We start from the raw sequence: 19844 nt of genomic DNA on the forward strand, positions 1-19844 counted from the left end.
CTGATGGCGACAGGGAGAGGTGCACTGTGGGCGCCGCTCGGTGGAAGTGGAGAATCAACGCTGGGGCCTCGTACCCGCAGCGGCGCTTCTGGCGAAGTAGAGGAGAGATTGCCTGAATCGGGAGGAGACGTTCCGGAGTGCTCGCCCCCTGTTGCTGTAGTCTAGCAACGGCCTCTAGGCAGGTCTTGATGGCTCAAAGGAATCGCAAGGACAAGCTCGGCAAAGAGGGGCCTCTAAAGGGGACGCAGGCGACAGCGACCCCTAGCACTAGCTCGTCTCCCCGGCTGCGGGACGATGAAGCACTGGCCACCAAAGCCTTCATGCTGGAACTTCTTACCGTGATCAAAGAGGACATCTCGGAGCTTCGTTCCCAGCTCGCTTCCGATCTCAGAGAGGTGAGGAGAGATGTAGTTGGCATTGGCGAGAGGGTTGCGACGCTGGAGGAATACGACCTGGGGCTGGCGGGGGATGTGCATCAGCTCCAACAGGATGTGATCAGGCTGACGAAGCAAAACATGGATCTCCAGACGCATGCAGAGGACCTGGAGAACCGTTCGCGCCGAAATAACATTCGCACACGCGCGGTGCCCTGGGGCGGAGAGGCAGGGGACTTGAGTGGCTATGTAGAAGCGCTCTTTCTGCAGATCCTGGATGAGGAAGACCTTCATGAGGTCAGAATGGACAGGGTACATAGGGTTGGGCTGCCGAGAGGCATGGGGGCCCCACCTCCGGACATTCGGGTCTGCATTCACGATTTTCAGCTTAAAGGGCGTATCCTTCGAAAGGCGAGAGGGATCACTGATTTGCAGTTTAGAGAACATCGCCCCCAGCTCTTCCAAGATTTGGCTGCATCAACGCTACAAAAGAGATGCAACTTCAAGCCGGTGACATCCTTTCTGAGGGATCAAAATGTGGCGTACTCCTGGGGCCACCCCTTTCGCCTCATCTTCCGGTGGCAGAATAGGCTGGTCCAGGTTCGTTCTCTGCAGGGGGCCAGGGAGCTTCTGGGCTTGGACGACGCTGCCCCCTCCGAGGACTGGACAATCACCGACGCGACGACGACGGCGCTCTCCCTCCTGGCAGAGAGTGGGGCGCCCGGTGACACAGAATAGGCCGGATCCCTCAGCCAGCCAGCAGGAGAGAGACGGAGCGGTGGCCTCCATGGTGAGCGCAACGGAGACGCAATCACATGACAGTTCAGGGGCAGCATGATCGAGAAGAGAAGGCTGATAGGCGTCGGAGGGACCCCCCCCTCCACTCTGGTACCGTGGGTAACTATGTACTTTGGGGGAAGACGACCCGGTCCGGAGAACGAGTGGGACACTGACTGGTATCTCATCCGCCGCTCTCCAGGGATCTTTACGTCCACCCCTATGGTGGTTCTCTGTTTCTTGATTCTTTTTCTTTTTTTCTTTTGCCCCCTCGGGGCCTTTGCAGTTAAGGGTAGGGGAGGCACTCCTGTTGAGGCTCTCCAGTCCTGAGGAGGGGGAAGGGGGGAAGGAGTTTGGAGGGGGGTTGGTGGGGGGGGGGAGGGGGAGTTGGTGGTAGTGTGATTGTGTGTAGAGGTGTATTACTGTTCTTGCAATCTGTACTGGGAGAGTTCGCTATTCTCCTGGAAAGTGGGCATACTATTCTAGGGCCTGGATGGGATGTTGGAGTCGAGGGGTTGAGTGAGAGGTGGCGCACTGAGGAGGGCGGGCGAAGATCCCGGAGCGTGGGGGGTCCGAGGGCGGGGGCTGAGGGAGGGCTGGGAGTGTTGGGGAACCAGGGGTGCTGGCTGAAGTGGTATGTATCGGGCATGGGGAGGTGGGACGCTAAGCTGACTGCGAGAACTTATCTGTGATGCCGGTCACTGTGGCTACATGGAATGTGAAGGGGTTGAACTCCCCTCAAAAACTGCAAAAAGTGTGAAAATACATTGTAGACCATAGCTTAGATGTGGTGGGTCTCCGGGAGACATTTGGCGAGGAAGGACGAAACCCGCCTCAAGCATAGACAATACCCGCTTATATATAGGTCCTCTGCCCTTACTAAGCACAGGGGGGTGGCCCTTATGTTCCGTTCAGCAGTCGATTTCAACCACTGGGGGTTAAGAGCGATAAAGAAGGTAGATGGATCTTGGTCAAGGTTATGCTCCGCAGCAAACTATGTACCTTTCTATTACTGTATGCTCCCAATACAGGACAGAATAGGTTCCTCCGGGATCTACTGACTACAGTGGAGGACTTTGTTGAGGGGGCATTTTTTGTGCTGGGGGATTTTAACCTAGTATGGAATCGTGATCTGGACTGCTCTCGCCATCAGAGGGCTGATGCTGGGGTCTTTTCGGCTGAGACGCATAGGCGCTTTACAGACCTGGGAATGATTGACGGGTGGCGCGCCCTTCATCCCCTTGCACGGGACTACACCTACTATTCCCATGTCCACCATACTTATTCCCGTCTGGATTATGGGTTCCTAAGCCAGTCCCTTCGGGGATCCCTATGTGGAGCTACGATCTTCCCCCTTTCAGTCTCCGATCATAGCCTACTGGCCCTCTGTTTTCATTGGGCCCCGGACAGTGCGGGAACCCGCAAGTGGTATTTCCCAGCCTCCTTAGTCAGAGACGACCCCTCCTGTAAGGCACTGCGGACAGCGATCCGTGACTTTTTTGACCTTAACCCTGTACAGGACACCTCGATCTTTGTCACTTGGGATGCCTTTAAGGCATCGATCAGGGGTAGTTGCTTGGCCCTCAACATGGCTCTTAATAGGCTGCGGCGGGAGGAGTTGGCCAGGTTGGAGCAGACCCATAAACAGAACAACAGAACCCCACCAGACAAACGCTCCGCTCATTGACTGCGGTCCGGGGTAAACTCAGGACCCATTATAGTAACCGAGCGGAATTCACTCTCCTGAAATTGCGCCGTATCTCTTACTCGCAGAGAACAACATTGGGAAGCACCTCGCGCGCCAGCTGAGGGACAAATGGGAGAAGGAGTATATCGGCGGTATTCAAGACCCCGGTGGAGAACTGAAGCTCTGCGACGAGGACAAGGCGGAACTCTTTGGGGAGTTCTATGCAGCACTATACTCGGGGGACGCTTTGGACCCTGAGGCCCAGCGTGAATATCTAAATGCACTTCCGCTCCCTCGCGTCTCTCCCGAGTGGAATGAGTTGCTTGCGGCCCCCTTCACTAGGGAGGAGGTTCTGACGGCAATTAAGACTCTGAAACCCAACAAGGCACCCGGGGCGGACGGCTACACAGCTCTCTTTTATCGGACCTTTGCTGCGGGGTTGTGACTATCTGGTGCTCCTCTTTAACGCCATGGCGGAGTCTGGTACGACCACGGGCTCCATGGCGGAGGCTGTTATATCGGTCATCCCCAAGCCAGGGAAGGACCCCACCAAGTGTGCCTCATATAGGCCTATAGCCCTGCTGAATTTAGACGCCAAGTTGTATTCGTCTATATTGGCGGCCCGGTTACAGGACCTCATGCCCGCTCTCATCCACCCCGACCAATCTGGATTCATTAAGGGGCGCCAGACCCACGATAACACCCGCCGAGTGGTCCACCTTATTGAAAAGGCTAATCTCTTCCGTATCCCTGCGGTCCTGGCGGGACTAGATGCGGAAAAAGCCTTTGATCGGGTGGACTGGAGATTTTTGTTCCAGACCCTAACAGCTTTTGGCTTCTCGTCCAGGTTCTTGTCCATGGTGAGAGCGAACTATAGCTGCCCCCGTTCCAGGGTCTCAGTCAACCGTCACCAGTCGACCTTCTTTTCCCACTCCCGTGGCACGAGGCAGGGGTGCCCACATTCTCCCCTGCTCTTTGCCCGGAGTATAGAGCCACTGGCGATAGCGGTGCGGGAACACCCAGACATCCGGGGACTGCCTTTCATGGGCGAGCAACATAAAATCTCTTTATTTTCAGATGACGTCCTACTATCCCTCTCAGACCCCGCGCACTCCCTCCCCCACGTTCAGACCGAACTGGTGCGTTTCGAGACGGTGGCGGGCTTTAAAGTCAACTACGACAAGTCCTTTATTTTAAACCTCACGCTCTCCCTAGCGGAGGTGGACCGCCTTCGCCCGCTGTCTCCCTTGCCGTGGACTCTTTCTTCCCTTCTGTACCTAGGGGTCCACCTTAGCCCCACAGTGGGGAAATTGTACGCCGCCAATTTCCCCCCCCTGCTGGCACGTATCCGTTCAGATCCGAGACGATGGCTGACCTTGTACATCTCGTGGCTGGGGAGGATACACGCGATTAAAATGACACTCCTCCCCAAGCTGCTGCATTTATTCCAGACGCTGCCCATCGTCGTAGATACTGACTTCTTTCGCTGTGTTAAAACCCTTATGCTCCGCTTTATTTGGCAAGGAGGGCGGGCTCGCTTTTCCTTTACCGCTCTTAGGCGTCCGCGGGAGGAGGGAGGGGTTGGCCTTCCAGATATGCTTCTCTATTATAAAGCAGCGCAGCTCAGGGTACTGGTGGAGTGGTCTCAGCCTCTGTCAGAGAAACACTGGCTGCATATGGACAGGAGTGTGGCGGGAAGATCGATATGGGATCTAGCATGGAAGCCCAAGGGAGACAGACCTAAGAATGCGTATATCAGCACTCCCACTGGCACCACCCTGAAGGTATGGGACTCGGTCGCCGGGAACGAGAGGTGGACAACGTTCCCCTCCCCCTTTACGCCCATTCATTTCAATCCTGCCTTCTCACCTGCTTTATGTGAGGGGCCCTTTGATGATTGGAGGAGAGGGGCTGTTTCGCCCTTACCCACTTGTTCCATGGAGATGCTACGCTCACATTTGACAACTGCAGACGGGACTATGAGGTCCTACCAGCGGAGCGGTACCATCATGCCCAGCTGCTACACTGGGCGCTCTCCCCTGCTGTTCGCGACGCAGCCACTAGAGCTCTTACCCCCTTTGAGGCCTTCATTACCGGGCCACTGGCATGCGGGGAGTCATCTCCTTTCTCTACCGTCACCTCTTGTCCACGGCGGTTTCCCCCAGACCGAGATACATGGGCCTCTGGGAAGAATTGCTGGACCGCGGGATATCAGACGTAGAGTGGTCACTATTGTGGAGACTTGGCGAAACACAATCACTCCATTGAACTTCGTGAGGCTCATCTTAAAAACAATGATGGACTGGTACCACATCGCGTATATCCTGGCACTTCCGACAGGTGTTGAAAGGGCTGTGGCCTGTTAGGTGACTTTCGCCACATCTGGTGGGACTGCCCCGCTATCCGCCCCTACTGGGAGGAAATCCTTTCCCACATTAAAGACATCCTGGGATACCCCGTAGCAGACTCAATGGCACACGTGTTATTGGGCCTCCGAGATCCACTGCTGGAACATCAGACCCGGGCAGATAAGAAAATCCTTTGGTTGTGCATTGGGGCGGCCAAGACCACCCTGGCGGCGGCATGGAAGAAGAAGGAGGCCCCAGCGATCTCTTTGTGGTATGCTAGACTGTGGAGATTGTTAAGCATGGAACGCATGGCCGAGGTCTGTGTCGCTATTGACTGGTGGCCCACCAGGCCTGGACTGCACCTACTGTGGCTGTTTAACTTAAGAGCCCTGGTGGTCTCGATGGTTGGTTTGCCCATACCTTTAAGATCCTCCTGCCTGCCTTGATTAACCCCCTGCGAGGGATGTTGTGTGAGATTGTCGCAAGATTCTTTCTGGGTTTTTTTCCAATAAAATACACCTTTGACAAAAAATGTATATCCAGTACTTGTATAACGCACGACTTACCCAATTGGGGTATCCCGGTGCTGGGGGCCGTTGGGAAGATTAAGCGAGCTATTGCCCAGAGCCGCATGGTGCTGGGCAGACCACTGCCGCCGGAGCAGGGGATCGAACCGTGATCCCCAGCGTCCGGCATCAGTCGCCCCAGCCGCGGCGCCACACCTCTTAACAATTCTCAGTATGTTTGGACATATGATGTAGGCCATATTTGCCAGTGAGAAGTATTTCAAAACATGCAGCCGACGCTTACAAGTGTCTATTATGAGACAGCAGGTATTCAAACAGCTGATTCATATTCACAATGATTACTTTGATTATGAAGGTTTGCCAGTAGCAAATACAAAACCTTAGCCGCATGAAACTAACTTCAGACATCCACAATGATTCAAATGTATTCATGTACATGAAAGTAGCCACTGTAAAAAATAAATATCTTTTTTTCGCACAATATTCTGTGCCTCAATCATTTTAACTGCTCTCTAAAGCATGTAACTGACAACAATGTCTGTTTTGTCTGCTTTCTCACTGCTTTTATATCTTATTCTTTTGAGGGAATGATGCCACAGTAACAAGTTACTATGGAAGTCTGATAAAAGTAATTTCAAGTCACAATCCTCAATCAAGTTTCTCTAACACACTTCAATGCGTCTGCCGTTCTTTGAATTGCACTTCCTCCCTTTTACCACCAAACATGCCTTTTCTAAGTGACACTTTCATACAGCTACGGTCTAAGCGATAAATCTATGCTTCAGTAAAATGAATACCCTAGTTTAGCACTTGCAAAACAGAGAAGTGTATGGAATTTAGAGTACGGAGTAAGCTTCTACCCACTGTATAGCAGTGGGCAACAACATGCTCCTGGGGGTCTTCTAGGGTAGGTCATACTTCACAGACAAAAACCTAAGAGAGAAGGTCAAAGATTGAACTAGAATGAGCTGGAAATAGAACTATCGGTAAAGGAACACCACTAAATAACCTACGAGGCCAAACAACCATATTATAGATTGCAATTTAATTCTATAACTAGTGCTAATTTGAGAAAATAGTTGTAGGTGGGTCCACCTGCAGTCATTTTTGGGGACCAGCACATACTTGTCCTCATCAGCCTTTGACCCAGATCAAGTGAGAGAAAAAAAACACACACAAATGAGGGAAAGGAGGAGGAAGAGAGAGACAGAAAAACAGTGATAAAAAAGCAGATATGAAAAAGATAAAGTAGCAAAGTGTGTCTGGTGGTGAATGATAGAGGCATATGGTGGAATAAAAAACTAGGCAGCATTGGTATACCGCACCCCAACAGACATTTGATAGCAGCAGCTAAGCAAAGATATGGGACTAGTGCTTACACTTTTACACATTATGCACTGTCTATAACTACTCATCATCGTCAGATTCGAGCCGTGAACAAAACTGTAAAAGGCCAAATATAGCAAAGTGAAACCACGAAAAATAAACACAACCAAGCTACTACTGTTTTTAGTAAATAGCTACCAACCCCAACAAAAGTCTGCAGCTTTTGGGATTGCCAGTCATTAAACCAATGTTTCATCAGCACATTCAGCAGATTAGCCCTAACTGTGAATCTGGAGAAACACACATTAAGAAGCATGCAATACACACTAGCAGTACGCTTCTTCACAGAACTGGAAATCCCCATGATGGATTGAATCAGATTTAGCGAACCCGACCGGTATATGCAGCATACGAGGACTGCAGCTATATTAGCAAATCTAGTGTTTCTGATGTACCACCAGTGACCAAGCATGTAATATTCATTGTACACTTCACAAAATAGCTGATGATGCCCCAGCCTTCTCTCCTTCACAAAATCAGTTTTCAGAATGGCCTATATAAGACTAGCTCTTGCCAATTGTGTGGAGTCTCACTGTATCTCAAGCACTTTACCAGGGGCACACTCCGAAACAAAAGTTACTTTGACAATGATTAAGGATATGAAAAAGAGGAAGTATCAAAGGTGTGAGTGCAGATGCGTTCAAAGCGTCAGGAAAGAAAAAAAATATAGCAGAATTTTCCGTGGTTTGGACATCGACAAGGAATAGACCATAACGGAGTACTAGATAGTCAAGCTAAAAAAGGTTATTAGTTTTATGGGATGAATACAGAATGAGCACCACAAGGATGAAATGGTTTGGGGGAGGAGCTCGCATAATGGACTAAGAAGGGAAAGTGAACTAGTGTTTGTCTTCTGGGAGGTTCACACTGCAGTTTTGTATAATTTTATGGTAAATAAGCTCTGGTTGCAGAAGAGCCTAGTATTCATAAGTCAGCAGAAAGCTTAAAAATTAAGTTTTAGGGTTTCCCACATACCCACCTATTGGAAAGGGATAACAAGGCAGTGGAGACAGGGAGTAAAATAAGATCACAGCCAACGAGTGGCTGTAGTGTTTTGCTTTGTATGCATGCATTTGTTGTGTGGAAGTGCTGTATAATGTGGAGTGTGAATACTCTAAGAATGTGACGATGTGTGGAATTTTGAGATCTGTGTGCTAGTGAAGAGCTAGCTATTGATTTAAGCTGGAGGGAAAATGAAGTCCCACCAGGGGCGGTGCAATATGCAACTAATGGCCTTAAAGGGAATATAGTACATCCCTCCAGCCTGATGCCCTCCAATCTCTAATGTGATGACAAAAGGCCTAAAACTGCCATGTGTACGTGGGGCCAGGGGGTGTCGTGCTGCACAAAGACAAGTTGCCCTGGACAGCCTTGATGAGCTTTGCAGGCTTTTTGTTGTATCATTGCATGCGAGGCATGCCTCTAACATAGTGCTCAGCCCCTCCAGTTCCGATTTACTGTGTTCTGTTACAGCCGTTTTCTAAATTCTCTCACTGCTTTGCATCCATCTATGTTGAGTGTGGTGCATTGTTGAGAGGTCTGCATGTTGACACAATGCAAGACATTAAATAAAGACCTTAACACAATTGGGACCTGCTCCTTATTCCGCGGCACGAATGTCCGATCTCATGCTACACCAATATCGACTTGTTGTGGGTGGCCAAGGCCTGCTTAGGTCGATGCGTTCTACCCCTCCTGCTGCCTCGGGGCCATGTGCGCAATGCAAAGACCCTATCATTAGGCACAAGGATCAATGTTCAGAAGTGTTTTCCATTTGAAATAAAAGGTCGGTCGAGGGGCACAGGCAGGCCAAAACGAAAAGCAATCGTTAATCAATACCACACCCAGAGCATTAATGTTATGACACTGCTGTAAAACAGCACCCGGCCTCAAAAACAATTGCTTTTCTGCAAATGACAAAGGGAGTGTTGCTGAGGCAACATGGATTTGTTTACTGTAGTCCGAGCTGATGGTAAAGTTCACACGCCTGTCATTCACAAAGACCCTTCCCTGCTTAAGGGCTTTAAGGGCTTCTTATAGCAGCAGACTCATCGGCCAAAGGGAGCTCGCACGCCTGTCGTTCACTTTAAAACAATACCTCGATCTCAGGCGCTTCAGCGGTCATTTAGGGAGGTCAGTCTTATGATCACGGCAGGCTCATGTGGGCTGGTCAAATTTGATGTGTGCTTCACATTCAGACTTTCCTACAATTACAAAACGAGGTTATAGACACAGCCATACAACATCGGTACGGTGCTCCAAGTGTTGGACATAACATTTTTTGAAAAAATAAATCTCAGCTATCCGTTTTGGCCGTTCTAATATTATCCAAAACCCAAACCATATAGGTTTTTGGCAAGTGTAACTTAGGTGTAGAAAAAGAATGATTCTAAATTCAACATTTTGATTCACAAAATCAGGATAAGTTTTTTTTTAAATCATTAAACGCACTTATAATGCTGGACAATCTGTCAGTAAGGAGTGGTCGAGGAGAGTGGGGGCTGAGTGTATGTAAGTTTGAGAGTATTAAACGTTCTGCATATCCATTCCCACAATAGAAACATCTGCAAAGTTAGTACTACAAAAGTTGGAGATTAACTGTATTTCTGAATGGAACATGCCAAAAGTGCATGGGGTGTGAGGGAAGGAGTTCATCATAGGGAAAATATCATCCAAGTAGAAGGAAAAAAAGATACATTTGTCAATGAACAATTCTGCCCAACTTACTGCGGTGGATGTTCGTCTTAGTGGCAAATTCACAAGTAAACACTCGCCAACAGTCTACTCCTACAAATAAATCTATGACTGCCGTAGATTTTCTGTTTTGATCCTTGGGAAGTTTGCAATCCAAAAGCAGTATTTAAATCTACTCTAAAAGTGGAAGAAAACATGTGGGTGTAGAATTTTTACTTTCTAAAGTGGTGTACTCTAAACTATGGTATCCAGTACGCAGATTTTGAGACTTACTGCATATCGAAGCATAGCCAATTGCAAATGAAACTAGAGTTAGCAAACTCATTAGGTCTCACCTTGTGAGGCATGAATATATATCCACACATTAAAACAAAACCCTTTCAGGGTTAGAGTGACGCATAAATTATGCGAAAAAGAAGGAGAGCTCTCTGGGCAGTTTCTAAGTTTAGGTGAAGAGCAGCTCCTGTATAGAGCACCATACAACACTAGCGACACTCTGAATTTGCTCATCTAAAATGTCTGTTTTTCTAGCAACGATCTTAAGCAGAGGATTAGCAGCGACATTCACACCGAGCTAGAAAAGGACAAAGTCTTTCACCATTTGTTCTCTGCTTCTTTTTTGCATAATTTATGTGTCACTGGTGTTGTAGGGTGCTCTATAAAGGAGCTGCTCTCCACGTAAACCCGAACCCTGAAAGGGTAATGTTTAGAGTTATACTGGGTGCTCCCTTGTGTCTAGATAAAGCTGAACCTCTCTGAAGAGATATGGTGATGGGGAGAAACGTGTCATGAGTTGGCTTTTATTCATTCCAGGTTGGCTTGGATGGTATTTTTATTATTTAACAAAGAGGAGTCTTGGAGGGAAAAACAGGCATCAGGTCGCCCTCCACTCAGCATCAATACTATATACAAAAAACCATTGTAGCACATTACACACCTAGAAAAGATTTAGCAGAGGTTCCCTACTTCTTCCTTTTAGGTCGGGGGGGGGTTCTACTGCCTACTTATGAACCAGCCCATATTTGTGTTTTTATGAAAAGATTAAAGCAGGTCCAATGCAAAATGCTGAATCTTGTAAATGCTGCGATTGGCTGGACGCAGCTTAATCAGCAAGTTGCGGCAGCCATTTTATCCATCAGGAATGGTTCCAAAGCAAATAAAATGGGGGGGGGGGGGGGGGGGGGGAGAGATTTAAAGTACCATTATTGGTGTGTGGGCAGAGGGCGAACAATGGAAAAGAAGGCGGGGGGAGGATGTGGGGAGAAGTAAATGTTGAGGGAGGGACAACAGGGAGTGGGTAGGGTAGCAACAAACAAGGAAATGTAAAAAAGTAAAGACAAATTGAGGAAAGCATTTGATGAGATGTGGTGGAGGGGCGACATGGCAAGATGGAGTGCAGGGGTGGGAGTTTGCAGGAGGAAACAGCACAGGTAACAAATTCATTCTTAAGGTGTTGAAAGCAAAATAAAAAGTAGTTCACTCAATGTTAGCACTGGAAGGTACAAGTCATCCAACAAAAAGTATGGGAAAGCGGCTATGTTCCAGGGAAGGGGCAAACGCGAGAAAAGGAAGGGAAGCAGCTGAAAAAGAAACAAGAAAATGAGAGAGAGACAAGAAAGTCAACCAATAGTAAGTAATAGGTGGGCCCAAAGCCCATTAAGCTTTGGTATGGGACACAAGAGTTCTTTGGACAATAGACGGTAAAAAGCTATCTGAAGGGGGAGAAAATGTTGGCCGGCTAGCAAGGTCCGGTCAGCATCTTTGGCCGTCCAGCGATGCAGAGACAGACTCCATAAAGTGACTCCACCTAAATTGCGCAATGAAAGTGTGCGGATGGCTTGAGGAGGTGTTTAATTAAGAAATTATCACTGGCCTTCATGTCTCTTCCTCTACGGCGTTCATGTGGGGAGCCCGGGAGATGCTACGGCAGTGAAGGAGCATTGCAGGCTGTCGGAGCCTGGAAGGATCACTGCTGTGGGCGGAGGCAGCAGCAAGCTCGAAGAGCAGCAGGAGGGCCGCGGGCAGGATTTGCTTCCGGGGAGCCGTAAGCTTTACTGGAGCAGGGCTAAACCAGCATCAGAAAGAGAAGGCAACCGGAGATGGGGCTGGAGAATCTTTCCCGCCCCAGGAGAGGCAATGGACTGGGGGAGAAGTGCGCATGACACCGGTAAATGCCTGGGGGAGCAGGAAATGTGTACGAGCTCCTGATACTTTAGATAAAGGAAAGGAAGGGGGAGGACACCGGAGGATCAGGCAAAAGGGAAAAACTTGCCAGACTTACAGCTGCGGAATTCAACCACGAAGCAGGGGATAAGTTACGGTTTAAGAACTAGGAACTTAGGTATACTTTCATCTCCTACCCCAAATAAAAACCCAATGTACCAGTTTGCATCTCTCGGAGCCAGAAGCGGAGGCAATCTAAACACCCTGCCCCAACACTATCTGTTATCTAGGAAAAGGGGCACGGGCCCAAAACTCAAAATGACCCCCTCATTAAGATCTTTTTTCAAAGTTCAAGCCAGATTGCCATTGTTAGACTCTGCTGCAAGCGAAGCCACCACCCCAGAAAAGAACCCTGATATGTTAATGGAGGATGAAGGTGAGAGAATAGCAGGGGAAGGTATTGCCCTGAGCAACAAATTGCAAGTGCTAGCAATGAGGGGTCATGAGGTGGCTCTGAGCTCCGAACCACAAGGGGGACAAGAATACGCTCAGAGCAAGAGCGAACCCATTGATAGTATTGGGGCTCTGGCTGTGCCGCAAAATCCTAAAGAAACTACCACTCTCTGGGGTGGAAAAGCTGCCGGAATACATAATTTCGGAGATGAGAGCGAAGTTTGCCATCTCCGAATACAATCAGGGTAAGATCCAGGAGTCATGCGAGGCCTGGAGGAAAAAATTAACGCCCTGATGAACTGGGTGGCAGTAGTAGAAGTCTCATTCACAGATCTAGATAAAGAAGTGGAGGAGAATCTGAGTGAAATTCAGGCACTAAAGGAGAGTGAGAAAGACCTGAAGGATAAGATGGAATCTTTAGCAAATAATGCCCGGTCTGCCATACCGAAATCCTAGGAGGAAGCAACTATTTGCCTCTGCAAAAAGCAGGGAAGGATCCAAGGTGCTGTGAATCCTGTAGACCTATATAATTGTTGAATAGCGATTATAAGATCTTCATGCAGATTCTGGTCAGGAGATTAGGAGGGGTAGTGAACAAATTGATACACCCGGATCAGAAAGGATTCATCAAGGGCAGACAGATCCATGAGTTAACACATGAGCTGCTTGGGGCAATAGATATAGCAACTCACGGAGAAGATAGCTCTCTCAAGATGTACAAGGCAGGGCTGCCCTATCTACCCCCTTCTATTTGATCTGTATATTAAACCTCTTGCCAGCAAAATCAGGGCTAGTCAACTGATCCTGCCATTTGAATTTCAAGGCTGGGAGGAGAGGGTAGCTCTGTATGCGGACGACCTGATGGTATACACAACAAACATGTCACTTTTACTTCCAATAATTTCTGACATCTTGGATACGTTTGGGGAGGTTTCAGGCTACCAAGTAAATTGGCAGAAAACGGACACTATGAAGTGGAACTACCAGAGTAAAAACCCACTGGTAAAGGAAATAAGATATCTGGGTATTATGGTATCAATGAAACTAAGGGATGTTGCACCCGTAAATTTTAAGAAGGCAGCAAATGAGACCAAGAAATTACTAAAATCTTGGGCAGGGCTCCCAGTTTCATTTTTGCGAAGATCAACCATCTTGAAAAGGTCTATATTACCAAAATGTACTTTTTTGTTTGCTTCAATACCCTTAGAATTTAAGAAAGTTTGGTTAGACAAACAAGGAGTTTTGAGTAGTTTCATTTGGGCTTCCAGGGCAACCAGAATTGCCTGGAGAAAACTCCGATGGGGGAAACAACAGGGAAGAATTGCTAGTCCAGACTTGCTTCAATACTGTAAAGCATTCCAGTTTAAAATAATGAGAACTTTGCTTCAAGAACATCAAATGTACACTCTGTATCTACAAGCCATGACACAGCAAGAGGGGGGTGGATTTTTGTATAAATTTGGGCTCACTAAATTTTTTTTTTAAGTGATGTTGAAGATACTACTAGCAGCATGTAAACTGGTCTCAAATCAAGAGAACCGTAGGAAGCCCGTATTACAGCAGCTACGCTCCAATATGGGCATCCCCAAGTACCCCCGAATGCTTGAATGATGAACTTTCAAGCCCATTAACAGAAGAGCAAATAACGAGATGTGGCCATTACTTGATGGAAAGACCTTAGTAGACTGGGAACAATTGTCATTGATGGCAAATGGTGGTATTTTCAGATTCAATTACTACCAACTGGCTAGTTGGGTAAAATCTTTGGAGAAGGAAGAGGTGGGAAACAGTGAACTTGAAGCAAAGTTTTTAAAGAGCCCATCACAGAAAAAGGAGGTCTCAGACTGGTACTGGTTGTTCATATTTGCTGGGGAAGAGGAGGTTACTCTCCACACAGAGATCTGGAGGAAAGATCTGCCATCGGGGGATGTGCAAAATCTCTGGCAAGTATCAAAGTCTACTCCGTGGTATGTTGTCAGTGCCGTCCAACTCAGGAAAAATCATTTATTTACAATACACAAGGCATATTGGTCACCGAAAAAGCTTAAAAGAATGAATAAGCAGATGGTCAGGAGCTGTCCTAAGTGTGGGGATGAAGAGGCAGTTGGCTTGCACGTTTTGCCATTGCTCTAACCTCCAGGTGACCTGGCATGACGTAAGTGAGGTCCTCTCAACAGTTTTGGGCACGAATCTGGAGGTAAGCATAAGTCTAATCATGTTTGGGGCTGTGAATGAGGAGGGGGTAAGGGCCAATCTGAGTTGTAAATGGAGGAATCTGCTGTTTGTGTTGATACTATTGGCCAGACGCGAAATTTGCATTAAGTGGGTATCTCAGCACCCCACCTCGAGGAGGGAGTGGTTGGACTCAATACGAAGGGTGCGAATGCTGGATCAAAGCAGGGAGGGAATCGTGAAGCTTAACTTTTGGGAATATAATTTTTAGTTTGGGGTATATTTGCAAAGGTATATAAGTTCGACATACTGGCTCAGTAGTCAGATGATTAAACAATATTGCAATAACTCCTGGGTATCAGGGATTAGTACTGGTACCCCAGATCTTATCCCTTTTGGACCCTATGGACAGGAGGATTGGGGACTCGCTCTCTGTCACTCCATTAGTCCAGGGCGAGAGTGAGACCCCCTTGCTTTCTTCCAGTTTGTTTATTGCACAAATAAAAAGCTATCTGAAGGCAAAGCCTAAAAAGAAGGGTAAACAATGGAAAGAAAAAAACACTAGTAAAGTAGTGGCATAGTAGATCTGTCACTTTAGTACACTTCTTTCTAGGCGGACAGACATGTGATCAGGAATAAACGGTTACTGAGTAAGTAAGAAAAGAGCCAATGGCAGAAGTGGACAAACTCATTGCCCAATGCTTTAGGCTCTTGTTGAGGGGTATAGGGTTTTGAGCAAAATGTGAATGGCACTTAAACATACCAATTAAAGAAGAGGACTGGCCTAAAAACCACTAAGGTGCTCAATTTTAAAAACAAAACATATCTTTGCACACATGGGACGCTTTAAAGGGTGAGACATGTCTTTAGCTGTACACGTGGAGTTTGACTTCGGTAGAAACAAATTACCTTTAAACAAGACCTCTATTTTTTAATGTTTAGTCGTTTCGAATTTAGCACGTGGATACCTTTCCACATTAGCAACTATACCTAAATGTACACCAGGCCAGAAACCTTTGCCTGCTTTTCCTCACAAATGTGACTAAATTAAAAACAAAAGATATTCTTCCTTCCCCTGAAAAAAACTCACAAACCAACAGGACTCACTCCAGGCCGAGGATTTAAAGTGCTCTACAAAAAGGTCTAAAGATTAAAGGATTGCAGCAGATTACACCTGCTTTATGGCACTCACCAAGTGTGTTTACGGTCGGAACAGGTTCAGACAGTCATTGTTATGAGAACATTCAAAATTGTCATGGTCAATTTGTGTGTCAAGGTGAGAGGCTGGGTCTTAAATGTGTAATGAGATTTGTTTGCACTGTACAGTAGTCACCAACCCACATAACTTTAAACAATGACAGTGATAGATTCCACTAAAATATTCCCAACTCAAATCGGCAAAGTAAAAATGAAAGGAACAGTAAGCCTATATAGCAAAACACATGATCATGCACAAAACGATATATGCGTTATTCCAAGCAGGAAACAAATTCTAAACGTACATTTATCCAATCGGTATTAAAAATACGAAACCGCACGGAAGCAGTGCCTTTGCTTCACGAGAATTAATCACTGTGCTCTTAACATTTGAGAGAACAGAACAACCAACCCGGAAACATGTTCCCACGTGAGGCTAACAACAATTGACATAATACCTACTAAATATGTTTTATAACGTCTAGCTTTCAGAGAACTTATCACCGAAACAATACTTAAGAAGGAACCAATGAGTGATTTGAAATGCAAATTACATATGATTGCAGCGTGGAAAAACAGAAGCAATAATCATCAAAATAAAGAATCCCTTCACACCAAGTCGTTCAATGAAAAGTCATTCGTGCCATTCAAAACCCCATAATTGTTAGAGCGTCTACCAGGGCAACTGCACATGCAGGTTTAGAAAGGACATCAGATAGAGCACGGAGGTGTCTAAGCCAACACACATACTGTCGAAAGGAATAATCTGTCGACATACTGATAATGCATGACATTCCATAACATTAAAGCTTAATACATTGCTGACCGAACAAACAAGACGCGTTTTCTATGCCGATGATCACAGAAAAATAAACTAGGCTTAGAGGTCTGTTAAGAGAGGGGAGAGTTCTGTTAAGAGAGGGGAGACTTCTGTTAAGAGAGGGGAGTTTTCTGTATTATGGTATGGCTAGCACAGAGGTACCGAAACAAGGTTTCAAGGCACTTTTATGCACTTTGCCAACAACTAAGGAAGGGGGGAGGGGGGGGGAGGTCACTTACACTTCAAAAGAAATGTTTGGTTGCTGCATTCACCCTTACGTTTAGTAACAGAAAGTGCGTGCGCATAGTGACTCAGAGTGTTGGACTGTAGATATACGACACGACTTCAATTAAGGACGGTTTACACCGGGCTAACAGGGATCGGGTGCCTACAACCAGCTTCTCGACGAGCCTTAGAGAACCGAAAGGATTGGTCTAAACTGGGGCACGGTATCCACCATAAAGATGTGATGTGCTATATGAGTGACATGTCTCGAACAAGTGATGTCCGATGCCTGCAGGACATATGCTGTATCTACTGAAGCAGATGATAGTAACGAGCGGGAGGGGACTATGATCACATCAAATATCTGACAGTGGCACTTTTACTCCGGTGGGCGTGGCGAGGACCATGATTACACATAGCTGAGAACTTCTAGGAACAATCGTGGAAATTATATGCGTGTTAAAAAACTAATAGTCATACTTGCACTCTCCTCTGCCAACTTAGGGGTGTTGGGTTCTACGGCATTTATCTTGTATAGGTTTGTGTACATCATTCTACTTCCCTTTTCTTTTAATATTCCTGACTCCAACGAAACAAGGTGGGAATATAAACAACCTTTGCTTCTAAACATACCTCTAAATAGTATTCCCATATGCTGTCATGTAAGAGTTACCTCCTATGGCACTGGTGTCACACGAGGCACTGGAGGTCAATGGAGCAGATACCGGGATAATAGTGATTAAGTATGACGTAAATTCTACTTTATAAGCACAAGCTAGAATTTCACAGTGAGCCCTTTAGTGAGCCTGTTCGAGTCAATTTTCCTACGCTTGTGAGCAGTGACGGTGAAGGGACGAAGCAGATTTGGGGCGCGATGTTCCCTCCTCTAAAATAGATGACTGGCAGGGTTGATATTTTCTGGTGGAACAGACGACGGGGGGGGGGGGGGGGGGGGGGGGGGGGAGTTATACATTTCTTCAAGTGCCTGCCTCTCGTCAGGAGTGCAAAACACATTGTTTTTCACTTTTCATTCTGGCAGTTTTAGTCCCGTTGTTATGATGGGCTTGGGAGATAAAAGCGACTCTCTGAATTAACTGCTAATACCAGACGAAGAACAATTTGACATCACTGCGACCAGTGCGAGAGTATTTAACCTGGGGAAAGCACTGGCAATTAAATGGCCCAGATTACGAGGAAAGCTGTATCTGCAGGAGGGATGCCCTTGTGTCTGCCTGTGTCAGGTAGGGCCACTTAGAGCATAGCATGGTGGGCTGCGAGAACTGACCTGCAGCAGCTCCCTGCTTGCTTACCAGACTCTAAACATGCTTCCCCAACCCAGGGGCACAGTGGAGTTTCGGGGTCACTTGAGTGGGAAGGCGGTGGGGCAGCACTGGGTCCCGGCCTCTCTCACCTGGATATTGGTGAGTACAATCTCCCTCTCCATGTTGGACGCCATTTGCCGCCGATCGCTGCGGCTGCCCAGCGCTAGCGGCTCATGGAGCGGGCTCCCCAGGGTGTGTGCGTCTCGGCTCCAAAACAGCCTGCCCTCGCGGCGCTGCGGCCCCTCAGCCAGCCTCGGTCCGGAGCTTTGCCCAGCTCGGCGTCGCGGCTGTCGCGCAGCTCCTCGGTCACCGTGTCGCAAAGAGTTGCTTTGCGGCCGCCGGGTCACGTGACGTCCGGATACAGAGGCTGGGAGAAGGCGTTGGCGCTGCCTGCTGCTGGACGGGGACTCCAAGGAGACCCCCAACCTAGAGAAGGGTTAGGGCTGACTCTGAGAGCCCCATAGTCCACGGCAGCGGGCACAGCGGCCTACACAGTTCTTTTGAAAATTGTTCGGTAGACGAGTTAGGCTAGGCTTTCATATTTAAAGGCAATTTAACTATACAAATATGGTATTTCCAAGGAATCTTTTTAACAAATATTGCAAATGTAGCAATGTGCATAAATGTCAACTTGTTTTGGATGACCAACAGTAGCACACATGACATGCCCGTAATTCATTCTGGAGTAAATGAAAGTTCTTCCTGTACATTTTTTAGTTTCTGGTATTAAAGGTCATTATGAAGTGGTCGAATAGGTTTTCTCCAAGATTGATAGTAATAATGTCTTCGAATATTAGCAAATCTTTGTCAGTTCTGTGGCAGCAATGATTTGTTCCACTGATATGGCAGCAGGGATACTTGATTTTACAATGAAGTTAACATAAGCATCAGTTACTTTAGGAGTGGTGCCTTGGCACGGTATTGGTGCACATGGAAAGTTATAAGCAGAGTTTTGATCTTTTCCTGGGTGATGCACAATTGTATAATCAAGCTTCTGCAGTCTCGACCCCTACCTTTCGGTGCGAGGCGGCCATCTTGGCTTCAGGTTTGCTAAAAATGGTGAGTAATGCTTGGTGGTCTGTGACAACCGTGAAATGCTTTCCATACTGGAACACATAATGCTCATGAGCCCACACCACATGGAGGTTTTCTTTTTCAGGTTGTGAATAGGCACGTTCCATGAATGACAAACTCTGGCTACCATAAGTCACAATGTGTCTTGGGATATTGGGAAATTCAGTATGCTGGGCACGGATGGCACCCAACCCCACTGGGCTTGAATCAACAACAATCTCCATTTGCAATTTCGGATCAAAGTATGCCATTTCAGTGGTGTTCTCAGTGTGCTTGATTTTCTTAAAGCTTTGTTCACCTTCACATGACCTTCGAAAAGGAACATTTTGTTTTGTTAAGTCTCTCAATGGGGCACTTAAGGGTGGCAAAGTCACATATATACCTTGAACTGACCATACCAAGGAAAGATCGCTGCCTAATTACATCTTGTAGCGGAGAAGTGCATGACAAGGCTTGTACTTTATTTGGATGCAGAGTCATTCCGCCATCAGAAAAGAGATGATCAACAAACGTAAATTTGGTTTTATGAAACTCACACTTTGCCACATTTAAAGTGAGACCTGCATCGGCAAGCATACAACACACTTGTTTGTGTAAGAGCTTTAACTGTTTCTTTCAGGTGGCC

General features: G+C 47.1%; 1 protein-coding gene across 1 annotated transcript in view; it reads right to left on the minus strand.

Annotated features, from left to right (window-relative positions):
* Positions 1–18470, minus strand: part of PKN2 (protein kinase N2) — a 674671-nt gene extending 656201 nt beyond the window's left edge. Inside the window, exon 1 of the mRNA XM_086953970.1 lies at positions 18235–18470. Within this exon, the coding sequence (XP_086810096.1) occupies positions 18235–18279 (45 nt within the window). The 5' untranslated portion in view covers positions 18280–18470. The remainder of the gene's footprint in view (positions 1–18234) is intronic.
* Positions 18471–19844: the final 1374 nt, after the last annotated feature.

Source organism: Lissotriton vulgaris, chromosome 1_1, assembly GCF_964263255.1.
Source record: "Lissotriton vulgaris chromosome 1_1, aLisVul1.2, whole genome shotgun sequence".
In the NCBI taxonomy this organism is placed as follows: Eukaryota; Metazoa; Chordata; class Amphibia; order Caudata; family Salamandridae; genus Lissotriton; species Lissotriton vulgaris.